This window comes from Talpa occidentalis, unplaced genomic scaffold (genome assembly GCF_014898055.3).
Source record: "Talpa occidentalis isolate TD23 unplaced genomic scaffold, MPIMG_talOcc4v2.1 talOcc4.4, whole genome shotgun sequence".
NCBI lineage: Eukaryota > Metazoa > Chordata > Mammalia > Eulipotyphla > Talpidae > Talpa > Talpa occidentalis.
In genome coordinates, this window is record NW_023604295.1 from 44,004,057 (window position 1) to 44,020,806 (window position 16,750).

The 16,750-nt window shown below is 51.1% G+C and overlaps 1 protein-coding gene across 1 annotated transcript in view; it reads left to right on the top strand.

The window, feature by feature from the left end:
- Positions 1-226: 226 nt before the first annotated feature.
- ADCY5 (adenylate cyclase 5) overlaps positions 227-16,750 on the top strand; it is a 139,371-nt gene continuing 122,847 nt past the window's right edge. The window contains exon 1 of the mRNA XM_037525432.2: positions 227-1,549. Within this exon, the coding sequence (XP_037381329.1) occupies positions 410-1,549 (1,140 nt within the window). The 5' untranslated portion in view covers positions 227-409. The remainder of the gene's footprint in view (positions 1,550-16,750) is intronic.

Consider the following 16,750-nt stretch of genomic DNA (forward strand, 5'->3'; position numbering starts at 1 on the left):
GGGGGCGCCGCCCGCAAGGACACCTCGCCGTCCCGCCTCGCCCGCAACTCCCGTCCTCGGCGAGCCCGACGCGAGTCGGAGTCCGGACACCCCGGGGCGCGCGCGCAGCAGCCGGAGCAGTCCCGCCGCCCCGGCTCGGAGCCAACTCGCCCTCGGACCTGGGACGCTCGACGCGGATCCTCGGCCGCCCCTCACCTCGGGGCAGCGCCCGCCGCTCCGCTCGCCCTCCCGCCGCCCTCCTCCTCCGCTCAGGACGGGGGTGCCAAGATGCCCCGCTGCTGCGCAGGGCCCCGGGCCGCCCCAGACGTGTGACCCCAGCCTGGTCCCCCTGCTCGGCCGGCCGTCGTCCCCTTGGAGACCCCCGCCCCGGCCCCCGGGGGAGGAGGAAGACGACGAGGCCGAGGGGGGGATGTCCGGCTCCAAAAGCGCGAGCCCCCCGGGCTACGCGGCGCAGACCGCAGCGGCGCCCGCGTCCCGGGGAGGCCAGGAGCACCGCTCCGCGTGGGGCGAGGCCGACCCCCGCGCCAACGGCTACCCGCACGCCCCCGGGGGCTCCACCCGCGGCTCCGCCAAGAAACCCGGGGGGGCGGTGACCCCGCAGCAGCAGCAGCAGCAGCAGCAGCGCCTGGCCGGCCGCTGGCGCGGCGACGACGACGGCGACCCCCCGCTGAGCGGCGACGACCCCCTGGCCGGGGGCTTCGGCTTCAGCTTCCGCTCCAAGTCCGCCTGGCAGGAGCGCGGCGGCGACGACTGTGGTCGGGGCAGCCGCCGGCAGCGGCGGGGCGCGGCCGGCGGGGGCAGCACCCGGGCGCCCCCTGCGGGCGGCGGCGGGGGCTCGGCGGCGGCGGCCGCGGCCGCGGGCGGGACCGAGGTGCGCCCCCGCTCCCTGGAGCTCGGCCTGGACGAGCGGCGAGGCAAGGGCCGAGCGGCCGACCATCTGGAGGCCGGCGCCGTCGAGGGCGAAGACCGGCCGGGGGATGGCGGCAGCTCGGCGGGCTCCGGCGGCGGCCCCGGCGCGGCGCTGTCCCTGGGCGCCTGCTGCCTGGCGCTGCTGCAGATCTTCCGCTCCAAGAAGTTCCCGTCGGACAAGCTGGAGCGGCTGTACCAGCGCTACTTCTTCCGTCTGAACCAGAGCAGCCTCACCATGCTCATGGCAGTGCTCGTGCTCGTGTGCCTCGTCATGTTGGCCTTCCACGCGGCGCGGCCCCCGGTCCAGCTGCCCTACCTGGCGGTGCTGGCCGCGGCCGTGGGCGTGATCCTCGTCATGGCCGTGCTCTGCAACCGCGCAGCCTTCCACCAGGACCACATGGGCCTGGCCTGCTACGCACTCATCGCCGTGGTGCTGGCCGTCCAGGTGGTGGGCCTGCTGCTGCCCCAGCCACGCAGCGCCTCCGAGGGCATCTGGTGGACGGTGTTCTTCATCTACACCATCTACACGCTGCTGCCCGTGCGCATGCGAGCTGCTGTGCTCAGCGGGGTTCTCCTGTCTGCCCTCCACCTGGCCATCGCCCTGCGCACCAACGCCCAGGACCAGTTCTTGCTTAAGCAGGTAGGGGCCCCACCGGCCAAAGGGACTGGATTGTGGGGCGGGCAGGCCTCTGCCAGACTCAAAAGAAACATCCCACCTTCACTTCCTTTCAAGTGCTGGAAAAAGTCAGAGACGTGAGTTTCACCTGTGTGGTGCCTAGGAGCCTCTTAACCCTCTCTGAGACCCAGCGTCTTCGTTTACAGGGCATGGCCTTGTGTTATGTGTAACATGCATGGCCTTAAACTGTAGCCATTACTGTTAGGTTGCTAGTTAGGAAGGGTGGTGGAGGAGATAATTCTGTGGAGAGGCCCCCTTCTCTCCCTCCCTTGCTTCTGTCCCTCTGCCTAAAGGGCCCTGGTAAGAGCAGTGGCACCCTGCCTCCTGAGAGTCACTGCTGGCTTGTTAGCCCATCCTGGGTAGAGGGTTGTGGAGTGGACCCTGGGCACCCCTTGTTTAGTCTTAAGGAGGGGAAATGATAACCCTACTGGTTGTCTGTGACTGGGGATATGGGAGCTGCAGATGTCCCTGAACCTGAAGGAAGACTGGCAAGTTTGATTCTGTGACCAAAGTACCCTGAACCAAAATGCTGCCTTCCACAGGATCGGAAAGAGCTGCTGAGATGTGTGTGGTGTCAGCCCCCACCTGGCCTAGGTGCAAAGCTTGTGTTGGATGTCATGACCCATTTGGGTGCGCCTGGCTATTGAGAGAGAGAGAGAGAGAGAGAGAGAGAGGTGTTATCTATGGTGAGCCTGGAATGGTGGGCTCAATAGAAAATAATCCTTCTGCCTGGTTAGCTGGTAACTAACTCCACTGAAGGCTTCTGGGAGAAGGGTGTGCTTGACATCACCACCTGGGGATGAGCCCCGCCCCTTTGGCATGCACACCTTCTCCCTTCAGCAGTCCCCTTAATTGTGGCTCCATGGACCTCTTGCACTGACCCTTGCTGAGATTGCTTGTTCACGTGAAGTTCAACTGTGAGAGTCAAACCGGCTGAGTCCCTTGACTGTGGACCTCATTGCCCAGCCCACCCCCTCTCCAGTGTCTGCCTTCTCTATTAGAACCTCTGAACATTATGTTGCTGTCATTGCCTTCCTTTTCCCCACTTCTGCATTTCCTCAGATTTTGCTCTTGTTGAGTACTGCCTCTTTCTTGAGGGGTTCCTCTGTGCCCTCTGGCTTCCTGGGAGCGGGGCACCAGCTGAGTGTCTAAGATGCTCTATGCGTTGGAAAGAGACTCTCCCTGCCAGTTGCCCAGGTTCCAAGTTTTGTTTGCTGAGAAGGAGAGGATTGTGTATGCCCCTTCCAATTCTAGCCCCCTCTATGCCATGCCTCACCTCCTGCAAGCAGCCCTCTCTGACCATTCCAGCCAGCTGGCCTCTCCCTCTTCTGCATGGTTAACGGTGAAGTCAGAGCCACAGCCAGCGTGGAGCTTCTGCTTACTCTCTAGTGCCCATTGGTGTTGCTCTCCATCCGGCTGTAAGCCCCTTAGTGCAGGAGTCCTGAGGTGTGTGTGTTTCCTCCTCTACCATCTCTCTTGTCCGGCACCTTACAGGATACTTAGTAGGGATATAGTCACTGCTAACCAATTTGGTTGGGTTCCGATGAGTGGAGGACGTGGGGTTGTTGATGCTAAATTAAAGATTTTCCTATGTGAGATTAGAAAAAAAAAAACAAATCTTTAGAGATCAGCTTTGAATTTGAGAGAAAAACCTACTGAGACGTGGTGGTTTAAAAAGTTAGCTACTATTGTTATAAAGATGTCACCTCTTTTGACCTGACCGGAGGACCCCTGCTATCACGTGGATGTATCTTTAGGGATTATTCCTGGCTTGGGTGGGAGGTATGTTGCTGGGGTGGGTGTAGCTTTTCTGCGGAGGGAAGGGCATGTCATTCACATGGAGCAGCAACAACCTACAGGACCATTCAGGTTCTTTTCCAAACCAGACTTGGGACACAGGTCTCATTGCAGCTCTAGGGAGCCTGGATTTGTGCTTCCAGGAGGCCAGCACCAGGTCCCAGACAAGGACTGCTGGACCGGCATGGCTCTCCAGCTCCACTAGAGCAGACGGTGCCCCTGCCCTTGCTGCCACTTGGGGAGTGTCTTGCTGACTATCCGCTTCCCTTTCTCTCACCTCCACTTCTGCTCACCCCAGCCCACATGACCTTTTGACCTTTGCTTGCTATAGCTTTTGGGTGGATTGACTTTTCATGATCTGTTCCTCCTGGTCCAGGACAAGGGAATGCAAACATTCTTTCTATTTGGTTTCAGTGAAACCTGTATTTTTTTGTATGTGTCTGCTTTACCGTTCTGATTATGTCTGATATAAAATTCATATTTCTGGAGCAAACCCTGGTTGCTGGTAGAGGATATTGGTGGGACTGTCCAGCTTTAACTTCTGCCTCAGGTTACCCCACAAGGCAGGTGTTTGAGAATGGTTGTTCTTTCCTTTGATGCAGAGAAATAGGGCAGCAGTGTGGTTTCTGTCGGGTCTGTGGGGATTCCCCTCAGTGGTGCACATAGGCCCTGTTTTTCTCTCCTTTTCCTGTGAGTGTGTCCCCTTGTCCCACCACTCAGGTCCTCAACATCATTATCTGACTTGGTATTTTGTGCCTCACCAGCCTCTCTTATGTTTGGGGCTCTGCCCTTTGCTCCAATTAGGAGGAGAAACACTTGGTTTCTTAACCCAAGCCTTCTGATGGTTTTTCCTCCAGAGAGAATGAGAGGCAAGGTGGGGCAGCCCTCCCTGGCGGGGGAGAGGGTTCTTCCCTCTCTACCTCTTTCTTTTGCTCTTCCCCTGAGATCTGGGGGGGGGGTACCCCGCCCCCTCCGCTCATTCTCTCTCCTGCTTTCTCCTTTTTCTCCTTTCCCCTTTCACTTCCTTTCTCCTCCCCCCCTCTGGTCCCCTGTTGCTCTCTGACCACCTCTTCTGTCCTCTGCCTGCTTGCCTGCATGTTCTGCTTCTCCATCCCTTACTCCCCATTTGCAACCTCTCAGCCTCCCCTTCTGTGCTCTTCTCACCGTTGTCTCCTCCATGGGGTACAGGAGCAGCGTCACGGGGTTGTTTTTGTCTCTGTCTTTGCCTGTTACAAGTCCCTTTGCTACACCCATACCATAAATAACACTCGAGCATCTGCCAAACACATTCCTCACTTGTGTTAATAGGCTGCAATGATGCCGGAGCCTGTTGCCATGGCAACCTCATTTTTGTTTGACTGTATCCCACCCTGCTACATAAAGCCTCTGGACGCACTCACACACAAACAAGCGTGCTCACACAACTATTACATATGCTTAGCTATTAAAAAGATTTTGGAGAAAACATCTTTGGCTAAGAAGATGAGCATTTCCGCTGTCCAGTGTCACTCAGTAATACTCTAGGATGGAAGACCTCTTTTAAAAAGTAAGGAGTTCTGTACAAATGTGGGGTATGATTATTCTGCAGCCACATTAGACCTGCCTGACATGGTTTCTGAGAATATTCTCAGGTCCCAGTGAGCTAGGGAGAGCTGTTAGAGGTGGCCCTGGAGAACTGTTAGAGATTGTGCTTGCAGGATGACCCACCTCCCCTACCTGACCTGTCTTGTAGGACCTTGGCAGTTTCCTATCTTTCTTCCTTTGTGCCTGTTTGAACCTTTTCCTTTGTCACCAGTTGTTCCAGAGATCAGAAAGGCACAGGCGCTGTGTGGGTGATGTTCTCTGACTGTGAGCACGTGTGAATATCTGTAGCAAGAAGGCTGGGCATGGATGGGGGTGGGGATACAGACCAAGAATCAACTCTGTGGCTGCTGAGTTGTGTGTGTCTATCCTGTGGGCCGGCCCAGGGAATGGAGGTGGGCCCAGGGAAGCCTTTGTGATGACTTTGAAAGGAGATCATTGTAGCTCTGTCCTGTTTATTCTTGGCTAGTGGCTGGTTTCCTGTAGCTGGTCACCTTTCTGATTCTTGATCAAGATTTCTGACCTTGACCTCTGGCTCTTCAGGGAAGTACCCTGGATACGTATGCCCCCTCCGCATAGGGAGGCTGGGGACTAGACTCAAGTGGTCAGCTCTCCTAACCCCACTGAGTTCCACCCTTCCCTTTAACAAACCTTCTTCTGCCCACCTGCGCAGTGGCCTGGTGATCCCTGCCAAGTTGCTGCCGTCTGGCTCTGCAACTTGGCCCAGAGGCCTGCGCATCCATGGGGCTGCCCCACGTGCACTACTGGCAGCTGCTGCCTCCCTACCCCACTGAGTGGTGTGGAGGAGGGCACACTTACAACAGCCAGGAATTGTCTGCCACCAATTACTTCCCCCACACCGGCATTTCTGAACAGGAGAAATCTGGTCGAGTAAACCAGCAGCAGGCTGGGCTTGGCTCTGAGTTTGGAGCTGAGGTGGGTCTGCTTGACTTGACTCAAGGCTAATTGTATTTGCCAATTATGTTTATAATTGTGTTTGATTATGTTGTCTCTTCTAGGCAGCTGGGCAGGGGGTGCTGAAAAGGAGCAGAAACCTCTGTGGGTGGGGTCCTGCAAGGCTTCTGGATAGGGGGTCATCTTCAAGACCCCAGAGCTACCTCAGTTCCTGTGGGGAGGACTTCAGGGATGGCTGAGACTCACCGCAGAGCAATCAGCTGCTGCATTTGTGGGAATGTTCACTGTTAATAATAATTCAATCTAAGTTTTGATCTGGAGCAGGAGCTTGAGGTCTGTGTGCTGTGGACATAGAGCAGTGTGCTCGTGCTTGTCTACAAAGAACACAAGCAGTGTTTTAAACCCCATCAAGAAACCCACCCAGCCTCACAGAAGAGTTAAAAATCAGCATCAGAGGCCTGGGCAGAAGCTTTCCTCTGTTGCCAGGTCCAGTGCACGAGTCACCGTGTTAGGGGGTGCAGCAGGCAGGAAAGCAGGGCTGTGTCCTGTGCTGGTGCTTATGCAGCTACTACCTGGTCCAGACAGAGATGGGAAGGTTTTGGGGGGAGGGAGCTGAAGGTGGGAGCCTCTCTGTGAGTGCCAACCTCTTGCTGGGTGACTTCTGTTCATGGCTGCCTGCCTGGCACCTCTATTAACTTTATTTATGCTGTGGTGGGTCAGCTCCTGGTCCTTTACTTCCCAGGAGCATACCCTGTATTGGGAATGGAAGCAGTTTGCTCGAGAGCTCTGACATGGTTGTCCCATAAATCCTTTGGGTAGAGTTACATAAGGTACGTTTTAACACATTCTCCTTTCATCCATGTGTGTCAGATGGGGGATCGAACTAGTGGAGGTCAGGATTAGCCTTCATTTCCTCTCCCCAACCCAAAACTTCATGGAGATAAATGGGAAACTGTACTGTGTTTTTTTTTTCTCAAGGCAATGTTCAAATGCAAGACAGAGGAAGATCTCTCTTTACCACATTGTGAACAAAACCTGGGGTTTCTAGTGGAGGACTGTGAGCTCAATGTGAGCCAGCATTTGGGGCTGGTTGTTAGAAAAGACCCACAGTGTCTTGGTTAGGCTAATGGGCATATGCCGCTTATAGGAAGCTTGAGGCCCCCTCTGACATACTATTTGATTCTGGAATTCAAAGGAGGGTACCAGTTGGTAAGGGGACCAGAAACACTGACTTCTGAGAGGGGTGGGGGATATTTAGCTGGGAGGAGAGGGCCAAGGCATTACTGCTGGGATCCCTATAGTTAATATTAGAAGAGGGACTAAGTTGACTTCCAGTTATTCCCAAGGGCCAAATTGGGGCAAATGGGTAGAAACAGCTGACATTTCAGCTCTGGGAAGCTGATACGCACCTTACTGGCTGTTGATGTTGCAGCCATCAAATCAAATGCCTCCCTGTGTCTGCTGTGTCAATGGGGTGTTCAAGTAGTTACTGGATGGCTGTTCACCAGGTTTGTTACTGAGGACATGGAAGGTTCTGCTTCCAAAGGTCTGGGATACAGCAAGCAATGCATCTATTTTTTTTTCAATTTTTAAAAAATGTATCTTTTTTTTTATTGAGGTAATGTTGGTTTACAACACTGTATGCGGTTTGAGGGTATAAGTTCACACCTCTTCAGCTGTAGGTTACCACACCCACCACCCATAATACTCCACCATAGTGTGTTGGGCCCCTCCTCTCGTCTCTGGTAGCCTCAATTCTACAGTCAAATTTGTAGAGGTTGTTTTGGTTTGGTTTTGCCTGTTCCTTTGCTTTGTTTCTTTATATTCTGCACATGAGTGAAATCTTCCCGTATCTGTCTTTCTTCCTCTGATTTATTTATCTCATATAACCCCCTTTAGTCAATCTGTTTTTTTTTTTTAAGATTTATTTATTTATGCATATAAGAGCTGGGGTGTAGGCTAGAAGTGGGGGAAGGGGAGGTGAGAGGGTTCACCAGAGACAGTGGTGAGCAGAACAGGCATATTGACTGAAATACACTGCTGAGGGGAGCAGCATGGAGACAGGAGAGGTCTGTTGTACCATGTGGGTATCTCCCTGGCTGGGGATCGAACTCGTGCTGCAGAGGCTGCGGGATAGCGTCACAGTGCTGAGACTTAACCCCTTGGGCCACCAGGGAGGCCCAGATCTGTTTTTTAAAAACAGGTTGGATCTAGTTTTCAAAGTTCCCCCTGTGAGCTTGATGACCAACTTTTATCTTAGGTTGGGAACATTGCTGATCAGGTGTTCACCCCCCAATCCTAGTGTCTTGCAGCAACATGACTGCCTCCTAAAGTCCATTGGGGTGTCCTGTCATCATTGCCATTCAGCCTCTGATTGAAAGAAGCAAAGTTGCTGCAGACCTCATGCCCACTGGGAGATGTCTGGGTGGGCTGTTGAGAATGTACTCTTTGGAAGGATCTGGAAGTGAATTGTTGATGGTGAAACAGGTGGGAAGGATGGCCCAGACTTAGACTACTCTTCTCATTCTCCAAACCTGCTCCTCCCACCCCACTACCTTCCTATTTGACACAGAGTAATTTGTGGTTCACCACTGGTGAGTGGTTAAAGGGTGGGTCAATAGAAAGACAGACCTAAGTTTGAGTCCTGGTTTATTCATTCATTTTCTGAGCAGTGGATGTGAAAAATAGGTCCAGAATGGATGGTCTAGAATGTGGAGAATGAGATCGGTATGTAGAGGAGTGAGGCATGGATAGGGAATTAGGAGATGATTGATTAAAGGAGGAGTAAGACTTGAGGAGAGGAAGATTAGAACTGTGAGTGTGGAGAGGGGAAGGGCTTGGAAGTGAGAAGAGGGAACAATGGGATATAGTCATCAGTAAAGGGGGGTAGGCAAATAAACAGGGGGAGACAGTACTGGCTTTATTCTGCAGGCCAGTCTCATGTGTCAGCGTGAAATTGTAATAACTCCCTTCCCCCACCGCTTGCTCTACAAGGGTTATAAGCTGTTATTTCTGAGCTTGAGCCATCCTGACATCATACTTGGGTGTCCCCCTGTCCCTCTCCTGAGGGTCTCCCTGAACTTTACCCAACACAGCTCATGCAATCCCCCTTGACTTTTGGAAGGGATCCTGAAAAACCCCGTGTCTGCTTCAGTAGGTAGGTGTTCAGTGAGAATTTGAATGAATGAATGAATGAATGAATGAATGAATGGGTGGAAGGTGGAAGGTGGGTGGACGACTGCAGACAGACTCTCAGCTGTGCCAAAGCGCTAGACCAACACCTCCACAGAAGGAAGTGATGCAGCTCAGTTTGTAAACCTATTTTGGTGGATTGTAATCCTAAACTCTGAACAGGCCTTCCAAAATCCCTCCTGCTGCAATTTAAAACGTGTGCCTTCTTGGAAAAAGAGCTGTTGCCTGGCACTGCCGATACTACATCACTTCACAGATTTGAAAACCATTATTAAGTCATCCTTCCAGCTTTCTCCCCATTCATTCAGACAACAGCCATTTATTAGGTACCTACTGTGTACCAGGCACTGTGCTAGGCCATGGGGATTCAAAGATGACTCAGTCTTCCAAGGCTTCCTTTAGTCCAGGCGTCTCCGTTAAGTGTTCTTTGGAGGGATATAAATAAATGTCTCACATACACAAGTTTGGTTCTGTGTCAGAAAAGTTTAGGAAATACTGGATTAAACTAAATTCTTTACCATGGGACTTTCAAGCTTTTAATATGTTTATATGCATGAAAAGTTGCCCAAGAGGGGGAGATTGTATGAATCCTTCGTCAAACATATTTTACCCCCAAATCAGTTTTTCAAGAAACATAATGCGAGGGGGGTTGCATATAACACACTGTTTTATGGACTGGGAGAAGCCTTAAGTTTCTAAGGGTCCAGGCCCCAACTCTGGGGTAGGCCCAGGTAAGGTCATTTAGACAGGGGCAATTTGTTTGATGGCTTTCCTCACAGAAAGGAGACTGCCTGCATTGGCTGGCTGCCTGTGTTAAAGTCTCATTTCCCATCTGGGTCAGAAATCCTTTATAAAATAAAATGATGGGCCTGCGAGGGATGAGGGAGATATCTCCTTGATTTAGTTTCAGTTTCTTTTAGGGTTTTTGTGGGTTTTTTTTTTTTTCGTCGTCGTTATTGTTTTGCTATCATTAGACATTGGAGCAGTTTTCGTTTCTGTGTGATGACCTTGGTGGTTCTGGGGTCCATGAACTGTCTTTCCAGAGCTTTTGCTTCAGGCACAGGGTGTGGCTGCCCATGGGAAAGTAGTGAGGGGGCATTCCAGATCATCCTGCTTCCCCAAATTTTGTTTCCTTCCCACCTCCACTTTACAAAAGGAGGAAGCCCATAAAGAATGTTGATTATAAACAATGAATATATATTGAGTCTTAACTGCATGTCTGGTACTAGGCTAATCCCTTATATACATATCCTCATTTAATCTTCATATCAACATTATGAGAAAGACATTTTTATCCCTATTTCAAGTCTGCAGAAAATGGGATAAGAGAAGGTAAGTGACTTCTCCAAGGTCTCACATAGCTAGTGAGCATAGCAAGTGGTTCAGCACCCTGCCCATAAACCTGGGTATGGACCTATGCACTGATGGATAAATACCCCATCTCCCTTGCCTCTGGTGTGAGAGGACTGTAAAGCTAAGGTCCAGTTCTACATTGCTCCGTCCCGCAGTGGACAGTGGTAATGGACTTGATAGCATTCCTCTGTGTGTGTGTGTGTGTTCTTCCCTCATCTTGCTTCTCCATGCCCCTTCTAGTGTTTCCTTGGGTCACCAACCAGATGCTCAAATCCTTGTCTCAGGATCTTTTCCTAGGGGAATCCAAAGAGAGAGTGATGACGCTGAATTTGTCTGGGTTTGATTTGAACATTGGGACGGGGTGTGTGTGTGTAGGGGGGCTTCAGAATTCTGGTGGCAGGCTCCAACTCCTTGTCAGGAGCCCTCACTCTTATTGGATAACATGTCTGTCACTAGCAGAGTTGTTGCTAGGCTAGAGGGATGATGTGAAATTTACAAAACAATTTAATATATTTACTACATATATGTTTGTATTTAAGGTTTTTAAAAAGTCTTATTTATCTTCTTATATCTTTGTTAATTTTTGGACAGCATTTGATTTCTCCCCTCCGGTGCAGTCCCTGTAGTTCTCTTACGAGCATAGCACCCGTGCACCATCACCACAGTCCCTTGTGCTCTTACCTCCCACGTTTTGACCCCTCTTCCTCCCCCTTCCCTGATGGATGCCTCAGGTCTGTGGTCAGCTTGCAAGTTTTGTCTTCTTTTTTTCCCCCTGATGTTTTGTTTGGGTTCTCTATCTTCTGCATATAAGTGAAACTATCTATCATTTAATTTTTTTTCCTCCCAAGTTGTTTTTTTTTAGGATTTATTTATTTATGCATATAAGAACTGGGGTGTAGGCCAGAGGTGTGTGTGTGGGGGGGGTGAGAGGATTCACCAGAGATAGAGTGGGGAGCAGAAGAGGTCTATCTACTGAAATACACTGCTGAGGGGAGCAGCGAGTAAGACAGGAGCAGTCTGCCACACCATGTGGGTTGTTTCCTTGGCCGGGGATTGAACTCATATTGCAGTGGCTGGCGATAGCTTGATGGTACTATGTCTTTAACCCCTTTGGCACCAGGGAGTCACTTCTCTTGACTTGTTTTGCTTAGTATAATCTTTCCCAGTTCTATCCATGTTGCCACAAATGGCATGAGTTTATTTTTTTTGATCGCTGAGTAGTACTCCATTGTGTATATATACCACATCTTCTTGATTTCTTTCATCTGTCTTGGGGCAATTTGTGTTGTTTTAATATTTTAGCTATTGTAAATAGCGCTATAATAAACATAGGAGTGCAGGTTTCCTTTCAAATTTATATATATTTAATTTTTTGTCCTTAAAAATGTGTTATTTTCTGTTCTCCGGACAGTGCCTCAAATACCAGCAGGAAGACTCAAATACTTTCACATTAGATTAGCATTTTATCAAAGACAGAGGACAACAATACATGTCGTCTCATTTGCTTCCATGACAGCTCTGAGGAAGTGATAGGTTAGGATGGGGAAAACTTGGTTTTTTGGCCCAGAATCCCAGGAGAAAACCCTGGGATTATATACTTCTGGCTGAAACTGTCTCAGTCAGTTTCCTCTTTGTAAACTGGGGATAATAAGTCTCTCATAGGAACAGGATAGTATCTGCTGTTTTGGTGGCCCAGACAAGTTAATGCATATGAAGGCACTCAAAGTTACAGGCCACTGTTGCTGGCTGTTTTGGAGAGGAAAACATAGCAGTTCAGAGAGGTTAAGGGACCTCATTCAGGTGACACAGCTAGTCAGTCAGTTTAGAAGCTGAGCCACTTCACAATTCCAGGTATCTGACTCCAAATCCAGGGTTCTTTTCACATTGTACCTTCAGAAGCTGTAAAGGCACAGCTGCTCTCAAGCAGCTGTTTGATTTTGGAATGCATGTTTTTTTTTTTGTGGGACCCTCGCCAGAGGCCTGGGAACGAACCGGCGGCAGCCTCACAACCCAGCGCTCAAACGCTGCGCCACCAGGGGAGGCCCTGGAATGCATGTTTTTAATTTTTTTTTTTTTTGTGATGGCCTTCCTTTCCTCATGGTGTCTGGCTCCTGTGGGCATTAGATGAGTTGTCATTTCCTGAATTTGCAGTGATCCTGAGAGGGAAACCAGTGCTGAGGTGTTCAGGGGTCACCTGGGGTCAGATGTTTGCCTATGGAGTCTCTGAGTGGTTTCATGGGTGCACGGGTCAGGCCTGAGTCCAGAGAGGGGTCAGAAAGGACACTAGCACAGCTTAGCTGGGGGCATGAGGCCACCTCACAGCCAGTCTCTAGTGGCATATGTGAAACAGGGGAGGGATGAGGGTGACCCCGTCAGGGTCACCTCAGTACAGTCTTGGAGGTCAGGGCTGGTTCTCTGTGGAGAATAAATCCAGCATTTCTAGGATATATTGAAAGCCTGGCTCCCTACAACCCTAAAAGTACCCCAAACATCCTGCTTCAGACCCACCTCTGTCCCTGTTGCTCTTATCAAAAGAACAAAAGGAAAAGTAACTCATATCTGTATACCATTCTTCTGCTAAGTAGGCTTTTGAGACTTTATTTTTATTTTCTTTTGGAATGGGAAGGCTGTTCATTTGTTCACTTAACATGCCTTGTCCCCAGGTTTCCTTTGACCAAGCCCTCTCTCCTGATAGCATTTCGCCATGCTGTGTGGAAGGGACCCTTCTGTCATCCTCATGACTGGCGCCCAGTGGGCCACATCGTTTAGGAGACTTGGCCGTAACGTCTCAGCTCAAGAGGCTGCTGGGGGGAGGCGCAGAGCTGGATCCCAGCAAGCAGGATGGGCTTGGGTCCCTCCAGGGCCCTGACTTTGCCACACCTGGCACTGTGCAGCTAAATGAGAAACGCTGGAATTTCATCTTGCTGAGTCTACCTACCTGTCTTTAGTGGGCAGTCAACTCTAGAGGTCAGGGGCCTTGTCTGTTTTAATATCCAGATATTTAATGAATTTTACTGACTTTGTGCCCCTTACTTGCCCATCACCATGGGGAGAAAGTGGGCTCTTCCATCTCAGGCGCTCAGGGAGTTCTGACTATCAGCAGAGAGAGGATCCTCATGGTGACCCCTCCCTGGACCAGAGCCATATTGTCCCCCTTGGGGAGAGGACTAGGTTCTCCAGGTCCTGGACTTTGATAGCTCCACTTTTCATCTGGACCCCTACCCTCTCTTGGCTTCCCTGCAGCTCTGTCAGGTGTCAGGTCATGTCTGGAAGGCACCTGTCTGCCTTCCTGCCCATCGTTTCTCCCTTTGCTTCTCTTCCTTCTGGTCTCCTTTCTAGCTCCCTGAGCGTCTCCCCCTCCTCCACGCTTTCCATCTTTAAGCTGTGAGAAAGACCTGAAAGATTCTTAAAGAGGCAAGTCCAGGACCTCCCCTGGTGGCACAGCGGTTGAGCACTGGGCTGCGAAGGTGCCTGCAGCCTCTGCAGCGCCGGTTTGTTCCCCGGCTGCCGGCGAGGGTCCCACATGGCGCGCAGACCTCTCCTGCCACCCGCTGCTCCCCTCAGCAGTGTACTTAGGTGCTTCTGCCTGCTCTGCTCCCCTCTCTGGCTCTGGTGAATTCTCTCACCCTCCTGCGCTTCTGACTGTACCCAGTGCATGTATAAATAAATAAATAAATCTTTAAAATAAAAAAAAAAAAAGAGGCAAGTCCAAACTGGAAGGACAATGCACATAACCGTGGGTGGGGTACCCCGCCAAGTCTAAAAAGTGTTCTTCATTCTTCCAAGCAGCTCCATGCGCTCACTGCTCCCGGGGCGCGCGGCAGCTGGGCGCGTGGCGGCCTGAGCCTATGCGGGCTCAGGTTTTTACTTCAACCGCCTAGACCTGAGACTTCAGCATTGGGGCTGGGTTCGGCTCAAGTAGCCTGACAGAGCTGAAGGGGTGGGAAGTGAACGCGCATCAGTAGTTTTTACAGAAGACCCGTTTCTCAGCTCCCCTGGGGTGGCCTAGGTCCCAGCACCAGGCCTCCCTGGTGATCCTGACACGCACCAGGGTTGAGAAGCACTGCCCGAGCCGCTCCTCTCTGCCGAGGGGTCATGTGGATGACACCGAGTCTGATTTATAGCCGTATTGAGAGGCGAGCTGTTTATATCTTGAGGATTTATTGTGGTGATTCAGTGAAGAGTGATGGCCACTAAAAATTACTGCCAGTGTGTAATAGAGGAAGAAAACTTGGTTGGTGGTTGGTATATAAACCCTTGTCAGGCAAGGCTGTGGCTGAGTTTATTTATGTTGCTCTTATCACCAGCAATTAGCCCCAAACGTGGCTCGATAAGTGCCCGAGTACAGCTCTGTAATAACTGCAAGAATATTTTACGAAATGACGGCGATACCATGTGCTCTGTGGAGCCATCTTGGGAGCGCAGCAAATCTCCCTGGACATTCCTGAAGGCCTGTAAGCTGCAGACAAATGCCTATTGATCGGTGTTAACTCTTCCCTTCTCTCTTTTTATGTGGCACTTCATGTTTGAATGTTGAGAAATTGCACAAACCCTGTGGTCTTATAACCTGCGGCAGCGTTCATTAGCCTTTGTGAATCTCTCTGACTAGAGTGTAAATTGGAACAGTGTCTGTAGTAGATGCTCAATAAATACTTGGTCTCCGGATGACTGCATTTCCTCAAAGTTACACAGCAGGCAAATAGCAATGTTAGTCTAGCTCTACCACCACTATTACCTTTTCTTCAACTCTTCAACTCCTGAAAAGCAAGGAATCATGTGGTTAGTAACTCACCATATGTATTTGCTATCAGCATGTGTGGCAGAGGCTTCAGGGAGTAAAGAGCAGTGATGTGCAGGGTGATGATGAGGTGTACCTGAGAGGATTTCCTTCCTGTCCACTCTGAGGTGACTTCTTTTTAGCACCTTTGGATCAGGGCAACAAGCACGGGGATCCTCCTGCAGCCCCAGTGTCCTGGGAGGACGGAGAGAAGCACATGAGACCAGGGTCTGTCTAAGGACGGAAGAGATTGGGTGTGTGGGACTGAGGCCCTGGGAAGCATCTTCATCCAGGACAGGGAGAGGTCCTAAGGTTCAATTCCCCACAATGGCCACATGTGGATTAAGATGTGGTCTTTTTTGGAAAGGGGTTATCTGGGGAGAGTTAATTTTGGATTTCACTTTACATTTATTTTTAAAGTGGAATATTTCTCCAGCATTGGTGACAGTGGCCTAGAAAAGCCAGTTAGTCACCATCTGACATCTTCCCCTCTGTGGGTGTTGCTGCCCCTGCTTCTTTCCCACCTGATGTCTGAGGGGCTGATTTCAGTCCTCTCTCTCTCTGAGGCTATTTCACTTGCAAACAGGACTGTGGAGAACTCTGCAGGGTCTGAAGCAGCCTCCTCCTTTGTTATGATCCTCAGGTATTGGGGGTGGGATGGGCAGGTTTGAAGGGGTGGCAGGCTGCTCTTTGCTTCTCCTTGAAGGAGGTAATGGCATCCAGGTGAGGCCTGTCTCTGCCAAGTCCAAGTGTGTAAGACTAGCTCCAGCCTTCCTTCCCCTGCAGTCTTTTTGTTCTTTACTTTTGCTCTGTATTTTCTTCTGGGAGTAAAAGAAAAATAACCCTATGCCTGGAATTAAAAAACAGACCTGATTTCTCTTAAGGGACCAAAAATGTGTGGAACACCTCATTCCCCTTCCCCCAGGGTTCTCTCCGGTTCCACTGGGGAACAGGGAAACCCTGGAGCCTCTGTGCTGTGAGGTGGGAGGGAGGAGGAGGCACTGGCAGAGAATAGTAAAGGTCTTGCTGACCGCATGTTTAGTTGAAAGGTGGAGTGAAGGGCTGAACCTGGCCTGGAGTGATGTGGGGCATTTACTCACTGTAGGCTTGGCTGTAGCCAACTCGGACTCCTGCTGGATCGCCACCCTCTCCACCCCCCCCCAGCTGTAATTAGCCCAATAGGGACAACTCACAGGGACTACCGGGAGGGGGGCAGCAGCTGGAGGCAGGTGAGCTCAGGAGGAGCAGTTGCAGTTGGGTGCAGGAGTGAGGTGTGTGCTCTTTCCCAGTAAGGAGTGCAAAGGCTTTGAGCCTTGGGTTTCCCGAAGCCTCTGGGATGGTCACACATGGAAAGCACCACCCTGTTGGTGCCCACACTCACCCACTTGCTCCTGCCCCCTCACCCAGCCCCGTTCTTCTCAGGTGTGAGTAATCAGATAGTCTCTGAGAAAGGTGTCTCCATCCATGTTCATGTGAACTATGACCCTTTGGACGCCTGGAGTGAAAAGCCTGGGGAGCTGCCTGAGTGGCAGATGTTGAGGGGGGGCAGG